Source organism: Prionailurus viverrinus, chromosome B4 (assembly GCF_022837055.1).
Source record: "Prionailurus viverrinus isolate Anna chromosome B4, UM_Priviv_1.0, whole genome shotgun sequence".
Lineage (NCBI taxonomy): Eukaryota > Metazoa > Chordata > Mammalia > Carnivora > Felidae > Prionailurus > Prionailurus viverrinus.
Window position 1 is genome coordinate 54,174,854 of NC_062567.1, and position 22,222 is coordinate 54,197,075.

At 35.9% G+C, this 22,222-nt stretch overlaps 1 protein-coding gene across 9 annotated transcripts in view; it reads right to left on the reverse strand.

The window, feature by feature from the left end:
- Positions 1-22,222, reverse strand: part of SOX5 (SRY-box transcription factor 5) — a 1,014,136-nt gene that overhangs the window by 189,241 nt on the left and 802,673 nt on the right. For all 9 annotated transcript variants that reach the window (XM_047867514.1, XM_047867512.1, XM_047867515.1 and 6 more), the window contains 2 exons: positions 19,181-19,353; positions 13,830-13,898 (listed from right to left, as the gene is read on the reverse strand). In XM_047867514.1, the coding sequence (XP_047723470.1) occupies positions 13,830-13,898; positions 19,181-19,353 (242 nt within the window). The remainder of the gene's footprint in view (positions 1-13,829; positions 13,899-19,180; positions 19,354-22,222) is intronic.

Consider the following 22,222-nt stretch of genomic DNA (forward strand, 5'->3'; position numbering starts at 1 on the left):
CCCACTTATCAGTCACTCAAAGTGACTGTAGCTGTCAGTTGTGTACAAAGCGCAATCAGTTTGGAAGCGGAGACACCAGCATTTTTCTTCTCAGCTTGAAGCAAACACGTTTTGACTGCTAGTCATTCAATTTTAAAGCATCCTCAATTAGGGGCGGATGAAGATATAAAGAAAACACATCCTAAACACCTCCACCAGGCAACAGAAAAATTCTATTGTTATCTCTTGATTTTCCTCTCGGCAGCACCATCCCTCCACTTTTTCTGGCTGCGAGACACGGGTGCTCGTGACAACACACCCTCTATCATGAAAAGATTGCGATCATATATTATACTGACACTCTGTGAAACCTCTGCCGAGGCCTGCTTATGTTTTCTTTTGCTCTCTCCCACTTGAACCACCCCACAACAGTTTAAATAACTGACTTCTAAAATTAAAACGCAATGAACTTTTAGACCTGCTTGGCTTATCAGTGAACAACAACTTTTTATTCAATGAAAACATGAAATCCAGTTGAATGAGGAGAATAAAGAGGAGAAGACTTTGCCAGAGAAGAACTGTGGGAGAAAGAAAATAGAATTAAAAGGGTAAAGAAAATGACTGGTGGCTATGTCAGATGGTCAAGCAGCAGGTGTAGACAGAGACACTGGCAAAGTAGTGGAAAGGAATTCGGAGGTAGAGAGGGGAGTAAAAAAAATGCATTCAGAATTAGATGGTGGTTACAGTAGAAGGAAAAAATTTAAATATATATTTAAATTTTGGCAATAAACAGAGAAAACGAAGGGAAACTGATTTAAAAAGATATGTAGAAACCTGAGTATGTGTGAAGGAGTGTGTGCATACATACACATTCACACAGTGTATACACATATACTAATATAAATCTCTAAATATGTGTATGATATGCAGATTAGCTCATTACTTCACCACTTTTAGTAAACATATGTGCATGCTATGAAAGTTCATTAGTTCACATCTTCTAATTTCCCATTTAGGTGTAACAAGATTGTCGACGTCAAATAATTATTTTTAAAGATACAAACTTGTATAAACATGGCATCCCATCTTTTTTGGCATTTATAGGTGAAGATTTCATTACATGCAACGTTTGCTTATGTAAAACACAACTTTCCTGCATTTGTAATTGTTAATTTACCCCATTTATAAAAGAGCACTCTCTTACCTGGTTTATTATAGAAAGCAAAAGTAAAATACTTTTTAAAAAACCCTGCCACATGCGCCAGTTTAATAGGTTTAACTCAGTTTGATAAGATCAATTACTCTTATTTTCTTGGGATTATCTGAATTAAATCACTCCTTGCTACTCTAATAAAAAGAGAGAGGAAGAAAGTGCCTTTTAAGTTTACATAGTACTCAACATTCAGGATCTCAGATTCATGCATACACACACACACACACACACACACACACACACACTTCTCAGTTCCAATGTCTATAAAATGGAGATAATATCATAACCTATCTGCATTCTTGTGATAATTATATGAAATGACGTCTGCAAAGTGCCAAGTACTTAACAAGCAACGGGCTGCTCTTCTCACCAGTATAATACAAAGTACAAAATGATTTTACAAATCATATACAGCACTAGGGAATGTTGGTTATCTATTTTTGATGGCTCCCTAAAAATCTATTTCAATCCCCTGAGAAAATTATCATCTTGCTTGTTATTACATATACTACAGAGTGGGGAATGTGCCCACAGTTTATTCATTCATCCATTTAATAAATATTTTAAGGCTGCCTTGGTGGCTCAGTCAGTCAAGAGTCCGACTCTTGATCTCCGCTTAGGTCTTGATCTCAGGGTCATGAGTTCAAGCCCCATGTTGGGCGTGAAGCCTACTTAAAAAACAAACAAACAAACAAAAAAATATTTTAAATTTTGCACTATATGCCAGGAAGTATTTATATGTACTTTGAGTATAGCAGTAAGAAAGACAGATGAAATCACCAACCCCACAGAACTTAACTGCCAGGTATGTATTGTGGCAGTATGGGGTACAGCAAAACCAAGGTACATATAAGGAGGCGAAAAGTAAGGTCTGTCAAGAAATGTAAAAGCAGGACAAATGATGAGAGATGACTTAAGGGATGCAGGGACTAGTTTGGACTGGGTTGTCAGAGATGGCCACCCTAGGGAGGATGCCATTTGTAGAGAGACCTGAAAGAAACGAGGGTCTGACTTATGTGCTGAACTAAGCAAAGTATTCCAGGTCATCAGAAAGACAAATAAAAATGTACTGATTCTAGGACATTCTTGGAATATTCCTTGAAACCAGGAAGGACAGGTTTCTAGGGTAGAAGGAATGAGGGAGACAGAGAGGTTGGCAGTGGTGCATTCAAGTACAGCCCAATAGACTGACATAAGGAGAGTGAATTTATCTTAAATAGCATGATTTTGAGCATGATTATAGCATAATTAAATTTAAAATATCACTCTAGCAGCTTTGTGAAATGTCCACCCAGGGGGTCAACAGAGGAAGTTGGACGACCAACACGGATAGAAGGCGACTATATCAGGCTAAATGAGAAATGATGGTGACTAATGGTAGGTGAAGTTGGCCAACTGATAGATTAAGGATAAAAACCAATGTTGATGGGTTATTTATGAGGTATTAAAGAATGAGAGGATTTAAGGATACTTCCTAGGTTTTGGTGACAGCAATGAGGCATATGGTCTTATACTCATAGTTGGATAAACTGGGAAATAATGAGTTTAGGAAACATAATTAAAGGCTCTGCTTTCAAAATGTGAAACTTGGGTGCCTACTAGCTATGTATTTAAATAGGATGAGTAGGCAGTTGAATATTTGGTCCTGAGGTCCAGGAGAGAGATCAAGGATGGGAAGATAAATGTTGAATTTATTATCGTTAAAACAGTACACACATTGATTAGATGAGTTCATTTAGGAAGTAAGTCAGATGATGGAGAATTATAGCATGATAGCCTTTAAAGGATGTGGAAGAAATTATCATATGAGACTGAGGATGGAGAATAATAATTTTTTTTGTTTTTGTTTTTGTTTCTAAGCAGATTGTGGTCTTTTGGAGACCAAATGAAGAGTGTTACAAGAAAGTGGGAGTAATGACTTTATCAAATGTTGCCATATGACTGAGAATTTACCACTTCTAGAATACTTGTTGATGAAGAAGCAATTCCAGTTTCTCTTTTTGCTTCTCCTTGAAGAGAAAACTAGGGGTCATCCTAGTATCATAAAGATATCCTTAACATTGTATTTATCTTCCTTTCCATTTTATTTGACTGTTAGCCTTTCTTTTTTAAAGAAAAATAGAGCTAAACACACACACACACATACAAATAAAGTAAAAAGTCAGTTTCTTTTTTACTATAAGTTACATAAAAATTTACTAGCTTTTGTGTAGAAATTAGCCCTCTGGCTTGAGAACTGAAGGAAATTTGCCATGTACAAGGAATGACTGGAATGTATGTCTTGACTCCTGATGTAACTACTCTTCACAGAACAATTAATTTTATGTTAACACTCCGTTAATTTCATTGGCATCTAATTGTCTTCCCATTTGTCAACTCTCTTCAAAGATGGGAGACAGAAATTCTTTCTAAAGGCTTTGTGAGCAACTCCCTGCTACAGCATTTAGTTTACCACACTAGTAAATGTGTAAGCTAAGGTAAAGTAAAATCAATTCATTTTAGGCCAACATATTGACTTCTGGCCTATATTTCCAAATCTGTTGCTGTTAACCTGCTTTGTTTTATTTTGTTTCCCACTATTTGATAATTACAGTCCCATGGTTTTATATAAGCCCTGATGGGCCCTGTTTTGTTAAATGATAAGATATGGAGTACAGAGCCTCAATGAAGAAGTGCTCAACTTTTTCCACAGGTAATGTTGTTTGGGAAAAGGATGTAAAGTCATGGGAAAGACTGTTGTCAGTCTGTTTTCTGGGCCAGTCTCAGTGATTCCATAATGGCCATACTGGATCAAATGAATCCAGGCTTCACTTCCAAAATGATACTAAAAGATCAGAGAAAGAAGAAACATGGAAATGATACAGAAGTAAGACAGAAAAAGAAAAACAGTAAGGAGGATTATTTGAGATTCCACACAAAAGAGAAGAAAAAAAATCTCCTTCCCTGAAAAGTATTATTTATGTTTTTAGTGAAAAGTGTACATCAGGATGAGTGAATTACAGAACCAGAATTACAACTTCCAAAAACTGCTGTCAAAATTACTTCCGCATAGTCATCATACAGAGTTACTTTAACATTATTGAGGGTCTCAATAATGCTATTAAAAAGTTTAAAATATCAGGGTCATTTTTAAAATTTACATAAATATAAACTCATATTGTTTGATAAATCTATCAAAAAGAGAAAAAGAATGGTGATATTCTCTATATCTATGTTCCTCATCTCCACTATTTTCCCACTAAGGAAACTAGAAAATATATTCTACATTTACAAATCTTAGTGGAGTTTGGTTTTGGAGCCTCAAGCTTTTTCTTTCTACAATAATTCATTCTCTTTACAAGGACTCCTTTATTCCCAGATATTGGTTAGTGTGTCTTAAATATTTTCTCCTATTTAAAAATAAAGCACATTTTTAACTTAGCAACTTTTTAACTTTGCAAATTTTTAACTTTAGCAAATTTTTAAATTTTTAACTTTTTTTTGAGGGAGGGAGGGAGAGAGGGAGAGAGAGAGAGAGAGAGAGAGAGAGAGAGAGACAGAGAGTGCATGGGGGAGGGGCAGAGAGAGAGGGAGACACAGAATCTAAAGTGGGTTCCAGGCTCTGAGCTGTCAGCACAGACCCGACATGGGGCTCAAATTCATGAGCTGTGAGATCATGACCTGAGCTGAAGTTGGACGCCTACCCGACTGAGCCACCCAGGCATCCCAAAATAAAGAATTATTTTAAATGCTGTCCTGATTTCCAGTCCAAAGTGTCAGATTGACCATGTGCACTTATCTCTATTCTTTCCTGAGACACCAATAAAATGATAAAAACAAAAAATTTAAAAACCCGTACCAAATAAAGCAATAAAGAATAAGAGATATACACAGGCAATAAATTTGACTACAGTTTCAGAAGATGAAAAGTAAGTATAGAATGTTAATTAATGTTAAGTGGGTGAAACAAACTAGAGTATACATGGAAGGAGTTAAGTGGAAATGAGGCTTAAGTTGCGCTCAGAACTACCAGAAAGTTTTGGGATTTGAAACTCCAGGTATGAGAGAGAGGAGTGAGACCTGGACTGAGAACAGTAGTATTTGGGGCACCTGGGTGACTCAGTCAGTTAAGCATCTGACTCTTGATTGCAGTTTAGGTCATGGTCTCACAGTTCATGAGACCAGTCCCCGTGTCAGGCTCTCTCTCTCCCCCTCTCTTTGCCTCTTCCCCTGTCTCTCTCTCTCTCTCTCTCTCTCTCAAAATAAAAGAAAACTGTAGTATTAGTTGGAAGTGGCTCCATCAGTTCACCTCTACCCCAACTACATCACACTTCCTCAAGAGAAATCCTAAAACAAAGACTTCTGTATCCATGCATGTGATGTATGGCCAGCTTCCTGTTCTCACTAGATCAGTGTCCACCTGTTGATAAACCTCATTCATAGTCACAGCTCCCAATCAACTTTTCCTTGTATCTCTTTTAAATCTGAATTATTTTTTTTAAATTTAAGTAGGACTTTAAGCTGAAAGAGAAACATCAAATAAACAAGCAGATAAAAAATGGAGGAAAAGAAAATTTGAGGAAATGAGACTTTAACTTTTTAAAAGCGTCCTCAAATTCCAACTCATTAAGAAATGACAAGAACAGAATTAAACAAGAACAGGATAAACTGAAAAAAGAATTATTAGGGAGAAAGAACAAGCTTAAGGAAATTAAAAAGGCAATTTCTCCAACAAAGATGCAATTAAACTGTTCAGAAGATAAATTTCAGGCAATCTCTGAGAAAGAAGACTCAAGAAACAGAGGCAATAATATTGACAATAAGAAATATATTGATCAATCCATAAAAAATATATCTGCCTCACAGGAGATCCAGAAAGAATGAGAAAAATAAGGAGATAAAATGGGCAAAGAAAAAAAGAATTCTTTAGAGCAAAAGAATGCAACTCTTTAGACTAAAAGATTCATGTTGTTTGTAATAAATGAAAAATATTTGTATACATTCCAGTGAAATGTCACAGTAAATAGAAGACATAAAAGCTTTCAGAAAGGAGAAATATTGGTTGCCATCCACAAAAAAATGTCAGATCAACATCACATTTCTTGTAGATGTTAGAAGATGATGTATCAATGGATTTGAAGTATAAGGAAAATCTTTTCTAACCTAGAATTCAATTTGCAGCCAAACTATCAATCAAGTAGAGAGCTTAAACAGAACATTATTTAGAACATTTTTACCCCAGACACTTTAGTTCCTAAGTACCCCCACACCGTTCCTTTTCTATCAGGAAGTTTCCTGATGTGGTTCCAAAGCAAAATACGGAGATAAACCAGGAGGACATAATAAGAAACAGTGATTCTAGCTCTGGAGAATCATAAATGGGTGTCCCAGAATGTTGGCTGGACCAACCAATCTAAATGAAAGCAGGACAGATGGCTAGGAAGCAGGTATCCAGAAAAGCGGGGTTCCAGAGATTTGATTTATTCTTGAGTATTTACAGAGTTATAAGGCAAGTAACACGAGTAACATGAGGGGCAGGGGGAAGAAAAGGCAACTGGAAAGCACAGAGCTACACAGAAAGGAAATAGGAGCATCCGTTTTATTACATCAAGAAAACAATACATAGACTTGTATTTTAAATATAAACACGATTTTTTTGATTTTTAACTTTTAGGATTAACCAATAGGTAAAGCGTGAGAGGTATGTGTGTATACATACATACACAAACACATGTATTATATATATTTAGAGTAAACATACAGATAACAGAAATTGGCAGTTGGGAATAAGAGAAAAGAGATGCCATCCTCATCTGACAAGGCAAGTGCAAAGAGACTATTTATAGTTGATTGGAAAAGAAAAGAGGTGTAAGTAAACTATTTAAAGCTTAAAAGTACCTGCTGGAAGAATTTAAATGACTTTTATAACGACATTGTAAGGTGCGGGAGGGGAATAGGAGAGGTTGTCAGGATGGAGATACAAAACCTAAGCAAATCTTCATTTCCAAGTTAATGATATTCAAAGTTGATAAGTCAGGAGCAGCATGATAATTATATTTTATAGACAGTGAAGAAAATACTAAGAGGTTATTAAAAATGAAAATTTAAATATTCTAAAGTGGCTCCTTCTGAGTAAAAGGATTGGGCACAATAAATACAGGAGCATATAGAGGATTGGGCTCTGGACAGTTGCTTTCATTACTCTCTTGTACTCTTAGCAATGTGACATGTGTTACATCAGCAAAGATTAAACTATATAGATAGATAGATATCAGTCTATATAGATACAGATATCAATGTATCTGTATCTCTATCTACAGAGACAGATTTATCTAGACAGTACAATACTATGCTGAAATTCCATCATTAGGTAATTGCCAGGAGATGTATTAAAATATGCTTAAAATATTTTGAAGTGGCTCTGTCTGAGTAGGACAGAGAGCTGCAGTTATCATCACGGCTCCTCTAGGAGATGGCGCCTATCTTCTCGAATTGGAACTTCTACTTCCAGAAAGTGCAAGGAAGAGCAGGAAACCATCCTTAAAGCTACTTCTTTGTATCTCCATATTTTCTCCTTTTACAGTATATCTGAAATCCAAAAACTATATCCTGTACGGTTGTGGTGTATTTTATTTCCTACAGCAAAACATGAGTCAGAGCTCAAGGAGTTAATGCATTTCCTTCTCAGGTTGAAATGCTACCTTAATTGCATGGTGTTTATTCTTGGCATTTCCAGTCTCCTAAAGAGACAAGGTTACTTTGCAATCTCTTTGTGCTCATGTATGTGCGTGGAGTCTTGTTGAGGGGGGTAAAATGCTTCCAACTTACCACACTCAGAGAAAGAAATCATAAATCAGCAGGTCAGTCAGGTACTATTATTTCACCTTTCACGTTATTATGTTTTCAATACAATTTTTCAATGGATTTTCTTCTGCATAATAATTTATCAAGAATTGCTAAAACTCTTAATGAGCTCAGAGAACTTTGGCTCCAATAAAATGAAACCTTTATCACAAATTGGTTGAGCCCATGACTTCAACTAATCATTCAATTGTACATAAGTCAAGTTGTATTTTTATTTTGTGGGAATAATTTCCCAGGGAAAGAAAACTCATTTGAAAACTTTGGGCCATTAAGCCTTAAATGGTAGAATATCAGTAAAATAAAAATGAACTGGGCCAAGACTTGGGAGACTTGGAATGCAGCCATTCTTCTACAAGTAACAACTTATGTGACATTGGGAAAATCTTCTAACCTTACTTGGTTTCAGTTTACAAATGTCAAAATGAGAGATAGGTCTAAATAAAGGCTATATAAAAACCCCTTGTAGTTCTAAAATCATATGGATTGTTGGAACATTGAACTTAAACAGTTTTCAGTGGCCACTGCCATGTAGACTATACTCTTTTGTTCCTAGAAATTCTCCTCTTGCTGGAAATACTCATTGAATTTTTCATCATCAGAAACACAGAAGGAACAAGTTTTTCTCTCCTAATAACTTAGGCAAAAACTTTAAGCATTCTGTGCTCACTACATGCCAGGTATAATCCCATTCTTCGAACTAACCCAGTATCACTTGGTTATTACAATTCCCATTAAATAGACGGGAATAATGAAACTCAGAGGGACTAAGCAATTTTCCCAACATCACACAGAAGATGAGGTGTGAAGATGTGAAGACTGAATTTAGGTATGTCTAATTCTAGAGACCCTGCTCTCTATCTTCATTTTTAGTCATTTAATACAATTAAAGTTATATTTCACACAGCTAAATGTAGTCCTATACCACCTAAAGAGCCAAGCTCTTCCTTACATACCATTGAATATACACTGACCAGCCCAGAATACAAACGAACAAAGATCTGTCCTTTGCTCTACCCTTAGCTCTAGACAGAATCAGTGACCCAGATCTATTACTAGTCCTGCAAATGCATACCTTATGAATCAGAAACAATAAGGAGATTATTAAATATCAAATCTTTGCCCCTAAAAGAACACAATGAACAACAGTTGGAAAAGTTTGTCAAAAGGGAGAAGGCAACAGATATGTGGAATCTCTTAAGAAAATTCAAACACTGAACTTTCAGTATGGGAATCATGACAAATATGCATTTTAAAAGAAGCACATCTTTAAAATTTCTCTTACCATTATCTGAAGTGGATTTCCTACTAGAGCATGTTGTTGGACTGACCCTATTAGAGGCTAATAAGAGCCTAAATAAAATTCCATTGAGTATTATTGAAAAAGGATTAAAAAAATTTTAAACTAGGACATGCTTCCCCCACTCACTCCCAAAGCTAAAGAAATCCTGTCCCATACAAAGCTTCAAGATAAAAAGGAACTTGAGTCTCCGGGGCATTCAGTTTGTTGCCTTAATGGAAGCTGAGTAGAGGTCACTCATTCATTTACTTTAAAAGGTTTTGGTAACGGTGAATGAAGTCAAGATTAACCGTTGGTCTAGGATCATTATTGGAAACATAAACCACCTAACTGTCCCTATTAGAAACAGGTTGATTTAACGTAAAAAAAGAGATTAGTCAGAAAATAAAACTGCTAAAAGATGGGCACTTAGCATAAGCAAGAGAGTAAAAGAAAAAAAAAGGTTATCTTTAAAAAAATCTAAAGTTATTTTTCTCTGAAATATCTATAAATTTTATCTCACATATTAATGTGTATTAAGAGTGAGCTATCTGCGTAAGTAGGAATGCAAAAAATTCTGTTTTTTTAAGAACAGGAAACAAAAATATTAAAGGAAAACACTGCTGAATGGGAGAAAAAGCAGACTAGAAGTTTCTTAGTGTCCCTAAAACTAAGAGTCTCATAAAGAAACAGACAAGTTCTTGTGGGAAGACAAGATATTTTTGGAATTATGACATGATTTTATTTGTAGAATGAACTGATTTTTGATGTTGCAGAGAATAACAGAGAGCTTTCTTGTTTCTTCTTTTATCCTAATGTGTTATGTGAATCGACCTAGAAGACTATAACTCATAAAGTCTTAGAAGACTATAACTTATAAAGTCTTTATAAGGAAGTAATGTAGATTTAGTTGTCAATCCAATTAGAATCAGGCAATTGCAGAGTTAAGTTTGCTTTTTAAAGAGAGAAAAACAGTTCATAAAAATTGACCCTAAGTGATTGAATAAAATGGGTGAATTTGCTAATTCTTATGGCATTTTCTCTTTGAATAAATAACTACAGAGTAAAACCTACTACCACTCTTTTCATCTGGAAAGAAGAGACAGAAATAACAGGCCAAGAGAAATTTTAATAACCTGGGTCATTTCAATATGTGAATGTTTGTGCATACACAGACAAGTATAAACATGTTCATACATTTTTTAATTGAATGACATATACTTCAAATGGAATAAAAATGTCTAAATTAACCTCTCCTTTAAAGAGATCTCAGTAAAATGAAGAAATGCTGGGGAACATCATCCTCATATCAGTTAACATAGCCATCGAGGGTGAAAATTTGTCCTGCTCTTCTATTCTGTCAATCTAATCCATCTAGCAGATCTGCCTACCTATCTAATGTACTGCATGCCTGTACCAACATTTGGGCCAAGTTAATGTCTTGTATATTTATAATTGCAACCGAAAGCTTAAAGGTGGCCTTAATTGTGGTCTAATAACATTTCAGTCCACTATTCTACCAACAAAGGAACTGGAATGCATTGTTTTCTAAAGCCCAAAGCAGCAATGGCATAACACGTAAGAAAATGCAATCAGGATGAACAATGTAAGTAGGTATGTTTATTTCTATAAGGTCTTAGTCTCCGTATAGAAGAAAAAGGAAGTAGATCAAATTCAAAATATACTACCTAAGTACTTTCAGATATCAAGTAAATGTAATCTATTATAAATTCTTATGCAAACATTGATTATGTGAGCACTGACAAAAATAAATTTTGTAACAATATTGATGACTTTGATTTGCCTTCTACTATAGCAGGTTTGATTTTTACTCTTCTTCCTTGCTACATGCTGCTAAGGAAAGGGGGATGAGGGAAGAAGAAGAAAGGGAGAGAAAATATTCTGAAAGAGAAATATGGTAAGGATTTATACGAGCAAATAAAAGTATCTGTTCTACATTTTTAATCATCTATTTCTACACATGTCACTACAGAAGTCCTTCCCATAACTGTTAGAACAATCTCTCATTAGACTAAATATATTGTGACTTTCATAATTGTTAAGTATTTGTGAGATTTCCCCAAATCAGTGATTTATAAAATATTCTTTAGAACTATGCTTTTAGTTAATGAATATACTAGAAGCTGTGAAAATGAATTCCTTTCAGATCATCAGTCTTGCTCAGTACCTTTTTTTTTGCCTGAAAGATTCCCCACTTCCAAGATTAAAAAAAATAATAGATTAATGGGTTTTGACTATGTCAGTATCATTTATTTGTGCTAACACTAGAAAGAGGACAAATAAATAGATGCAGTATCTCAACATCTCTTAATGTTTTCCTAAAATTACTATTAGTATGACATTAATTCTTTTAGGGACTATTGGTGTTTTGTTTTTTTCTCACTCTGTGAACTAGTGGAGGCCAGCAACTTAACAGTTTGATCATAGAAATTTTAAGCTTTTAAAATTCTCATATTCAGCAAAATTTCTACGAGTAGTCAGAAAACTTTGCTTCTGATCTTAGTGCAACCTGTAAATGGTTGTGTAATCTTGGGCAAGCCATTAAACTTGGCTTTAGCTCTCTGGAATACAGTTTCCATAGTCATATCATTTCTAGGGAAGGTAAATGTTAAGGAACTTCATTTTAAAAATTCTCTGACTTATAAATTGTAGTGCTCCATGCTCTGGTGCAAGGAATCTATCCATTTCAACACTGGGCCACTATGACTGAGCTTAAAATCCACATTTGAATGTAGTGGTCGTAACTGTGGCAGGACTCCAAAAGAACTACTGAAGGTGTTGGCTAAATTTATATGGTCAGGTGACATAGTTTATGAGCCTTCTACGTATTCATACTACTGGTTTAGATATTTTTTTGCAATTCTGTTTAACAAAGGACTATCTCAGTATTACAAAAATTACAAAAATTTAAAATCACCGGTGTGTCTTCAAATTACAGTGAAACCGAGTGACTTGCAAAGGGCCATACTGCTGATTATGGAATTGCTTATTGATAATGAGAAGTTGCCATAAGCATTTTGTTGTTTTAGATTTTCAATAATTAAAAACATATTAAATGTAGTTAACCTGGTATCATCAACTAAAACTATATTCAAAGACAGCATACTTAGACTGAACAGGAAGTCCAATGAACAGTTTTAAACCACTGAAAAACCACTTGCCAGATATGAACATATATAACACCACATTAGGATTTGCTGCTTGTCATTACAGTGAAGGAAAGCAAAGAATCCTGGCTGGATCATCTCACTGATGTTTCTCTGTCTCACCAACCTGTGACTAGCTCACTAAAATTTCAGGTGCCCCAAGAACGAGTAAACCCTGATTGTGCTATATAATCCAGGGAAATGAAGTGTACTTGACCCAGTTAGGTAAAATGGGCTAAACTTCGTTGGCAATGAAGTCTAAATGTGATTAAATACAAAAGTGAACTAATGTAGACATGTTTGCTTCTGTCTCTTATGGTATTTAAACTTAATAAAATAAATATGCTGGATTCTCAAAATAGAACTTCAAAAGAATGATAAACTTCTTCTTAATAAAATATGTTGGCATCTCAAGATAGAAGTCCAAGAGAATGATGAATTCCTCTTCTCTAACATATGCTTCTAAAGGGTAATGTTACATAGGTTTGGATTCATAGCTCTATGAATCAGATTCCCTTTCTTGCTAGTAATAGCAAGTATGTATTGAGGACCTACTGTGTGCCTTGATACTATGATGAAATGCTCCACCCATAACTCCATTAAATCCTCATAAATACTCTATGAAATAGGTGCTTTCAGAAAGGAAATTTTCAGAAAGGGAAACAATTTTGTCATAATTCATGCCGCTAGCAAGTGGTGAAGACTGGACATCTCTGACAACTTATTTTTTCTTTTTGTTGGCAATATAGCTGCTTTCTTGTTCTTCATGGATAGCTCCTCACCATCACACGTTTCCATATAAGCAAAATATGCATAGAACATGTCTATATGCACATAGAGTCCTTGCTCTTGGTTCCTCCAGGCAACATGAAGGGTGAAATTCATCACCTTCCCTAACCTCAACCTCTATCGCGTGTGGCTCGAGCATACGGTAGAACATACTCTCTGCCACTGCTCTCTAACAAACTTGCCATACCTTTTTGCTTTGCCTCCCCTGCATGTCATTCATTAAGAACACTGATGGGCATGTTAAAGAATAGAGCAAATGAAATCTTTTTAACATATCTCTGCAATAATTTCCTTTTGGTAAAGGATGAAAATGACTGTCTGCTTGCTCAGAATGGAGCTTCCTGACATAGTAGGGCCTGTGATGGCCACCATTTGCAAGATTCTCATGGCACAGGAGGTAACACGGCATGAATTAAGCCAAAAATAATGTTTGTGTTGGAGGTCACTCCAGTAAGGTGATCTAAAAATTAGAAACAGAATATATATATATATATATATATATATATATATATATATATATATATATTTAATTGGAAGTATGTATGAAATTATGATTTCTGACCTGGATCTGTTGCTGAAGCAAATTGATTTTGTGTTGTTGCTGCAGGAGCTGCTGCTGCTGTCTTGCAATCTGTGGAGAAATTGCACATGAAAAATTTAAAAGTATATTGTTGTCCCAGGGGGAAATTACCAATGTTCTGTTTCTCAAAGTTTGATTTGACACTGATTAAGATGATGAAAATAGATGTGCCTGTGCCTCTACACGGTACCAGCAATTCACTCTTAAGTAAGATCAAACAAGGTATTTAGTCTTCTGGAACAGTTTCTTTTGGCCTAAAACAAATGAGGCCTAGGACACTATGACAGTGATCGAATCCAGTATGAAATGGTAGAGTGTCAAAAATCCCTCTTCCTTCCAGGCAATACATTAAGAGCGTACTGCCTCTGGCATTTTTTAGCTCTTTTCTACAAAAGAAAGTATCGCGTCAACAGGGGGTTATTTTCACCTGGGAGTTCAGGGTAGCACAAAATACTGTGTTAGGAGAGGCTGTATGCCTTCGTGAGGTTTTGGTATTTGTTTTTGTTTTTTGGGTTGTTTTTTTTTTCATAAATACTGCCCTCATTTCTACCTCCCACAAACCCCTAAACTGCTAAGTCCTCAATGCACTCCATTATGGTTTCTGCTCCCAGTCTTAAGGATTCTGCTCCCACTAAAAAGATTCCTCGTAAAAGTCACCGTTAACGTCATTTTTTAAACTCTAAAGTGTCTTTTGGACCTCGCCTTTTGGCCTTTCATCAAAATTCAACACTGAAGTTTTCTCCCTCGATCTGAACTTTCCTCCCTGACTTCTACGACATCACATTTCCCTGGTTTTGCTCCTGCCTCAGTCTGTTTCTTCCTAGTTACCTTCAATCGCCCTGTCCAGCCTTTCAATGCCATAGTTGCATATGGCTCAATTTTAGACTCAATTCTTCCCCCCAGGTGCCAAGTTTTTACAAATTTGTTTCTCTAGACCACACCTTTGTGTTAAGCTACAGACCCATTTTTCCAATGGCATTCCCGAGAATACTTCATATTCAACAAGTTCAAAACTAAACTCAGGACTTAGCCCTCCATGCAGTCATCTTTGAGTGTTTTCTAAGCCAGGGACTAGCACAATCACCTCCTGTTATTCACTCTTGTAACACCTTATACATTTACTTAATACTACATGACATACTATGATTTTATCTTTATCTTATTTTTGTTTTAATTAACATGTTACTGTCAACTAGGTCGAAATCCATAAATACAGTGAGGTGAGGAATCGTGTATATTTTACTCACTGTGCAAAGCCTGGTACAGGAGGAATATTGATGAAGAAAGCATGAATGAATAGATGGGAAGAAAATTTTAAATACTTTATTACATGCTGTCAGGTAGGAAACCTTCTCATGAGAATGTAACTTCTAACTTCATAAAAAGTATCACTCTTTTATAAATAAGCTCTAATTCTTACTCTCATCATGTTATAATCAAGATTGTTTTCATTATAAATGTATGTCCCTTAATCTCTGTATCACAAAGCTAAAAATTCAGGAAAAATTTGACACCTGCAGGGTCCATTACTTTGAATGAAAGTAAAGAAACTGTATGAGGAACATGGGTCTACCTGGCAGCACAATTAACTTTTTATTTCCCTTAACGGCACTGGTACAAATTATAGTTATTTACGTGCTTTCATTTTATCTTAGGAACAGGGTTTTTAAAAATCATTTTTTTTCCCCCTGAAGAAAGCAGGAAAGAAATGGTAGGAAAAGGAGTATCCCTCTTTTACTTAAATCTGGTCCTTTCCTCCCACATATCATTTCAGCTGAAGTTTAAATTTAAATCTTTCTTTCAGCACCTTATGAATTCATCAAGACATTGACCACTTCACACACCCCTCCACACTTCCTCTCATTCCAAGCCACTGCTTTCTCCTTCTGGATTATTATAATAGTCTCCTATTGCTCTTTCTGCTTCTGCCTTTGCTCCCTACAGCCTATTATGTATCAGTATCTGGAGAGATCCTTTTAAAATATAAGTTGTGTCATGTTATTTATCTTTTCAAAACCCTCTCACTCAGAGCAGAAGCCAGTGTCCATATGATGCCTGCAAGACCCTGTATGATTTGGCCTCTCTGGTTTCATCTTTTCCTGCTCTTCCCTTTGTACCCACCCCTCCCCTACTCTTGCAACACTGCTCTCCTGTCTCTTGAACACACCAAGGATGCTCTTATCTCCCATGGATATACCTGCCTCTGGGCCTTTGCACTTGCTTTCCCCTCCATCTGGAACCCTCTGTCCCTAGATAACTGCACTGCTCACTCCCTCATCTCCTGCAAGTCTCTGCTCAAATGTCACCTGTCAGTGAGGTCTTCCCTGATCACCCATTTTAAAAGAGCTTCTCTACCCGGTACTCACATCCCTAATTCTCTCCTTTACTTATATCCCCTATCAACATTTACTATACATTACCTGTTTATTTACTATCTTTTCCTAATTAGAATTCAACACATTAGGAATTTTTGTCTGTTTTATTCCTTGCTGTATCCCAGTAACTAGAACAGAACCTGGCATCAAATTGGTGCTCAGTAGTTACTTGTTGAATGAAAGATGTGGAATGGCGGTGGCAGGGTCCAGTGGCAAAGCTGATCAGTAAACAGGTTCATTAGCATCTCTAAGGGCTGCAATGGGAACAGTAGAGTGTACAGAGTAGGGACACCCTACAATGAGTAGGGAGTTTGGAAAGGAGGGTCAGAAAAGGAGTTCTCAAGAGAAGATACACTTAACCTGAATCCTAAGGAGTAAGTATTAAATGTGTTTCAGAGATTTCCCTGTGTCCTAATGAAAAGACAAATGTGATCACAAGCTTGGTGGTTATGCATGCCAGCACTGCATGGTAGAGAAGATCTTGGGGAACAAAACAGGCTCTAGAAATCTGACCTGAAGCTTTCACAGGGGATCTTCTCTCAGGCTATGCAGGCATCATTGCTTAGCATCTCTCCAACAGAGGAGAGAAATTCTGGAAGAACCTAATGATTTCTAACATTCCAAGGATAATGTCAGAAAAAGTAAAAAAAAATCTAGAATCTTTTGATGATGTGTGCAGATGGGCCAGAATGTGAATGAAGAATGAAGAGGACTTTGCTCTCTATTAGTGATCGCTTGGATTTTTCAGGACAAATATGCCCTTAGATCCACCAAAGGAGGGATTCTCTAAAAAGAAATATCCCAGAAACAGTTTCAGAAGCTGTTAGAATTTTCTAGAATTCAGGTGTTTGAAAGTATTGAGAATTGTGAACAAGAAAAGAGTAGTATTTTTCTAGACTGTCAGAGGCAAACATTCTGAACTTTTATCACAAGGGTAATGCAAGAGAAACATGGGCCATATTCAAGAACAGGCCAAATGTATCTTCAAGGAAACTGATGAGGCATTTCATTAAACATGAAAGCATTATCTTTCAAGCAGAGATGAATGACCAAGTAGGGAAGAGTAAACTGAAAGGAGTCTCCTCAAATGTAACCTGAATATTTCTTCTTTCAACTCTGCTAGTTTACATTTTGAAAACTGCTTATGGGGCGCCTGGGTGGCAGTCAGTTGAGCGTCTGACTTCAGCTCAGGTCATGATCTCACAGTCCGTGAGTTTGAGCCCTGTGTCGGGCTCTGTGCTGACAGCTCAGAGCCTGGAGCCTGTTTCAGATTCTGTGTCTCCCTCTCTCTCTGACCCTCCCCCATTCATGCTCTGTCTCAAAACTAAATAAAATGTTAAAATTTTTTTTTAATTAAAAAAAAGAAAACTGCTTAGGAAGGGTTTTGCAAGGATGTGTGAAAACACAAACACTCGTAGCTAAATAATGGTCTTCTTCCATTTAGGATGGTGAATGGACTGAGCCCAGAATAGGAGATGGCAAAGGAAGTTAGCCCCAGAAAAGATGTACCATCTCTATATGTAAACTCACCCTAAGACTCCCTTCTTTCTTTCCCAACACTACCAGTTTTCTTTAGTGAAAGTTCTTGTGTATCGCCTCCATTTTCCTACTATACATTTGTCAATTCTTATGTCTCATTTCTACCACTAAAGCTCCATAGTAGCCACACTCATAAAAGGCCAACAGTGAGAAACTAAATGACAAATCTAGTAGCTTTGTTTTTCTGGAATTGCTCATTTTCCTTTCTCTACCAGCTGTATGCCACTATCTCGCAAGGATCTACCCTTAGTTCCTTTCCATTTTCTCATGATGTCACCACTATTCTAATTTAGGGCTTACAAACCTGTCATCACCTTCATGAAACACTCTGGCCCCAGATATTCATATGGCTGCCTCTTTTCTGTCAGGGAGATCTGAACTCAACTGCCAGATCCAACCACCCAATCTAAGAAACATTCCTTGCCATAGCAATCAATATTTATTAAATTACTGTAATTACATTTCATCAAATTACATATCACTGTCTGAAATTATTTTGTTAATTTCTCTTTTTCTTCGTTAATCACTTTTCTCTTTCCACTAGAATTTAGCAGTTTTATCTTTCTGGTTAAGTGACGTAGCCTCAGAAGTTAGCACAGTGCCTGGCACATGAGAGACACTTGATTACTATCTGTTGAATAAATGAATGAAATTTATCTACTCCAGTGGTTTAAACTACCATCTCTATGTAAATAGTCTAAGAAATTTAGTTGAGCCCTATTTTCCCAACTGTCAATTGGTATTTCTTGCTGTTTTTCACATACCTCTAGTTGGAAAACCAACAGCTCTAATTCAACATGATAAAACCACCTGCTTTTCCGAATTGCCCTCTTCCTGACTTTACCTAGTAACCCCGGCTCAATATCTTTCCTCATTCTTTTGCCCACTCAAAAAAATCAACTAATCATAAAATTTCCACCTGTTTATTCTTCCCTTCTCTTTTTTCTGTGGTCATTTAAGTTTAGACTCTTACCTAGTTTAGATTCTCACTCCTTATTGAAGTTATTATAATAGCCTTCTAACTAAACTTCCTGTGCCATAACTAATTTTCTTCACATGTTGAATCCTACTTATCTGCAAAGCTCATACTAAACACCTGTTGAATGAAATCTTTCACAGCGTCCTTGACTAGAAATGTTCTCTTGACTCTCCATGATTCGATCTGGTACTTTTCGCATGACCTATCAGAATTTCACCTTGGTTACAATTACTTCTGTGTTATATAGCACGGAAGTAGCTGATTAAGCTTTTTCAGATCAAAGTTTTTTGTTTGTTTGCTTACTTTGTATTTTGCCTTTTTATTTATTCAAGTGGGGTGGGAAGAAAGGCTTTTATTGGTCTTTGTGTGCCTAGGAGAGTGACCTATGAATAGCAGGCAAAACAATGCCTCAGGAATTTGTGTCTCAGGCTCTTACTCACCTGTTCTTGTTGCTGTTTGGCCAGCTCCATTTGCTGGCGCTGTTTCTCAATCTGAGATGCAGCCAGTTTCTTCTGCTCATCGTGGGCAGCCAATAGCTGCTCTCGCAGACTGGTCAGTTGATTGATCATACCCATGAGCTGCCTCTCTTTCTCAGCTAGGCTTTCAGGAGTCCCTGAAAATAACATAGCAATAAAATATACAAGAAAAGGGAAATGAGGAGAGAGTGATTTTTCAAGGACAATGATTCTCTTGTATAAGAACTATTCTAAATGTAAGGTATATACCGACTATATACCTATATACACAAGCATATACCTACTTTGGATTTTTAACTAAACAGTGAAAAGTAATGGCTAATTCCCCTTTATAAAATATCAGAATGAACAAATATTTTGATTGTTTTTATGTATGATAAGTAATCATCCATAGCTTTTGATTTTACAAGTAAATCAAAAAATGTCTGGGTGAGCATCTACTATTCTAATGTTCTATGCTGGGATCTGACAGAAATAAAAAGAAGCCTAAAGCACAGCTCCCGATCCTAAGTAGCTTTTTGTTTGTTTGTTTTGTTTTTTAATCAACTTAAAGAGGCAAGACAAAAACATGAACATTTAAGAACCATAGTTATTAAGAGATCAAGTTATTATTATCAGCAATACGATTCTCCTTTTCTCAAAAAAGAATCTTAAAGAGTTGGAACCAAGGAATTCTACATGAAAAAGGGGGAAGATATCTATTAGCCAATATAATTTTAGACAGTTTTCTCATCTGCCACTCAGAGGCTTTCTTCAAAAATAGCATATCGTTAGCAGATAAAATATTCAAGATTGAGAATATAAATTTAGGCTATCATGAGGTAATGAAATATGGTGGGAAAACTAAGAGATCATAACATAGCCACCCAAGATTATAGTTAATTCAAGACTTGGAGAAGAAGTCACAGCAGTCATTTAAGAATAGATAACATGCTCTGGATATTTAAAACATGCAATGAATGTTCTTCGACAGGTTAAAATACTGATTTGATGCACCAGAAAAGTGAGCGGTTCACTGAAACAGGAACAATATCACTTTTAGATGTTCTTTTCAAATTCACCAGATAGACAGGACCCCTATGGTAAAGTACTCGCAGTAGGAGAGAACATACTTTTTAATTACAATTTTCACTTTAATATAAGACACTAAGCACTAGTTTAATAATGCATTTGCCACCTGTATATGTAATTAGATAGAAGGATCTGTTACAACTCAGTCACCCTTCCCCATCCCACTGTATTTCTCTCTAACAATTTATGCTGAAGATGCCTGTGCCTTTTAGGAAATAGTAGCTATCATTAGTGGCTTACAATTTTCATGTGTCCATTTGGAATGGAAAAAGTTTCTAATGTAATTTAGGGCTAGAAAATAAATATCTAGAAAAGAAATTATGAATGAACAGAAGTCAAGAAGCATGCATTGCATTCCTTATGATTAATACCTAGCATTACTCAGGGCAGGTGCCCAATAAATTGTTGCTAATAATTTATTATACTTCAGATATTTGGGTTCTACTGAACAGCTGAACACTTATTCTAAGAATAACAATATAACTGTTGCAATTAGAATTCGAATAATAAATAATCTAAATATATACTGGGACTTTTTTTAAAGAAAATATTCAAGTGACGTTAAGATATACATCTTCACATGTCATCAGTAAAGAGAAATACATGGCTACCACATTTCTAGAAATACATACTAGGAAAAGTAATACATAGCAGGTCTTGGAATCCTCATTATCTGCAAAGATAATTTCACTTATAAAAATCTAGCCCAGGAAATTATAAGAAATTAAGTATTAAAAAGTGTTTTATATGAAATATTAGAAACAATCTCAATGTCAAATGGGAATAATCAAATAATTATGAATACCCAGATCATAGAGTATTTTGCATCCATGAACAAACTTTGTTAGAGAATATTTAATGAGCTTTTTCATGATATAAAGCTAGGTCAGGGGCACTTGGGTGGCTCGGTCAGTTAAGCATCCAACTTCAGTTCAGGTCATGATCACAGTTAGTGGGTTCGAGCCCTGTGTCGGGCTCTGTGCTGATAGCTCAGAGACTGGAGCCTGCTTTGGATTCTGTGTCTCCCTCTCTCTCTGTCCCTCCCCCCCTCAAAAATAAAAATAAACATTAAAATAATTTTTAAACTAGGTCAAAAAACTGGGTAACAATAAAACATATGTGAAAAGGCAACCTACTCAATGGGAGAAAATTATATATCTGATAGAAGGTTATAGATCCAAAATAAATAAAGAACTCATACAACTCAACAGCAAACAAAACAAAACACTTAACTAAAATCCAATCCAATTAAAAATGCGCAGAGAATATAAACATTTTTCCAAAGAAGACATAGGGAAGGTCAACAGGTACATGAAAAGATGCTCAGCATCACTAATCATCAGGGAAATGCAAATCAAAACTACAGTGAGAGATCATCTCACATCTGATAGAATGGCTGTTATTAAAAAGACAAGAAATAATAAGCGTTGGCAAGGATGTGGAAAAAAGGGGACTCTTGTGCACTGTTGGTGGTAGTGTAGACTGGTGTGACTATTATGGAAAATAGTATGAATGTTTCTCAAAAAATTAAACGTAGAACTATCATATGATCCAGCAATTCCACTTCTGGGTATTTATGCAAAGAAAATTAACACACTGACTTGAAGAGATATATGAACCCTCACATTTATGGCAATGGTTTTTACAATAGCCATGATATAAAGACAGCCTATGTCCATTGACAGGTGAGTGGATGAACACACACACACACACACACACACACACACACACACACATACACACACACTGGAATATTATTAAGCGATAAAAAATGAATAAAATCTTGTCATTTGTGAAAATATGAATGGAGCTTAAGAGCATTATACTATGTGAACTAATTCAGACAAAGACAAACACCATATGATCTAACTTATATGTGGTACCTGAAATAAAAAGAGAAACAAGAAACCAACCTCATAAATTTGGAAAACAGAT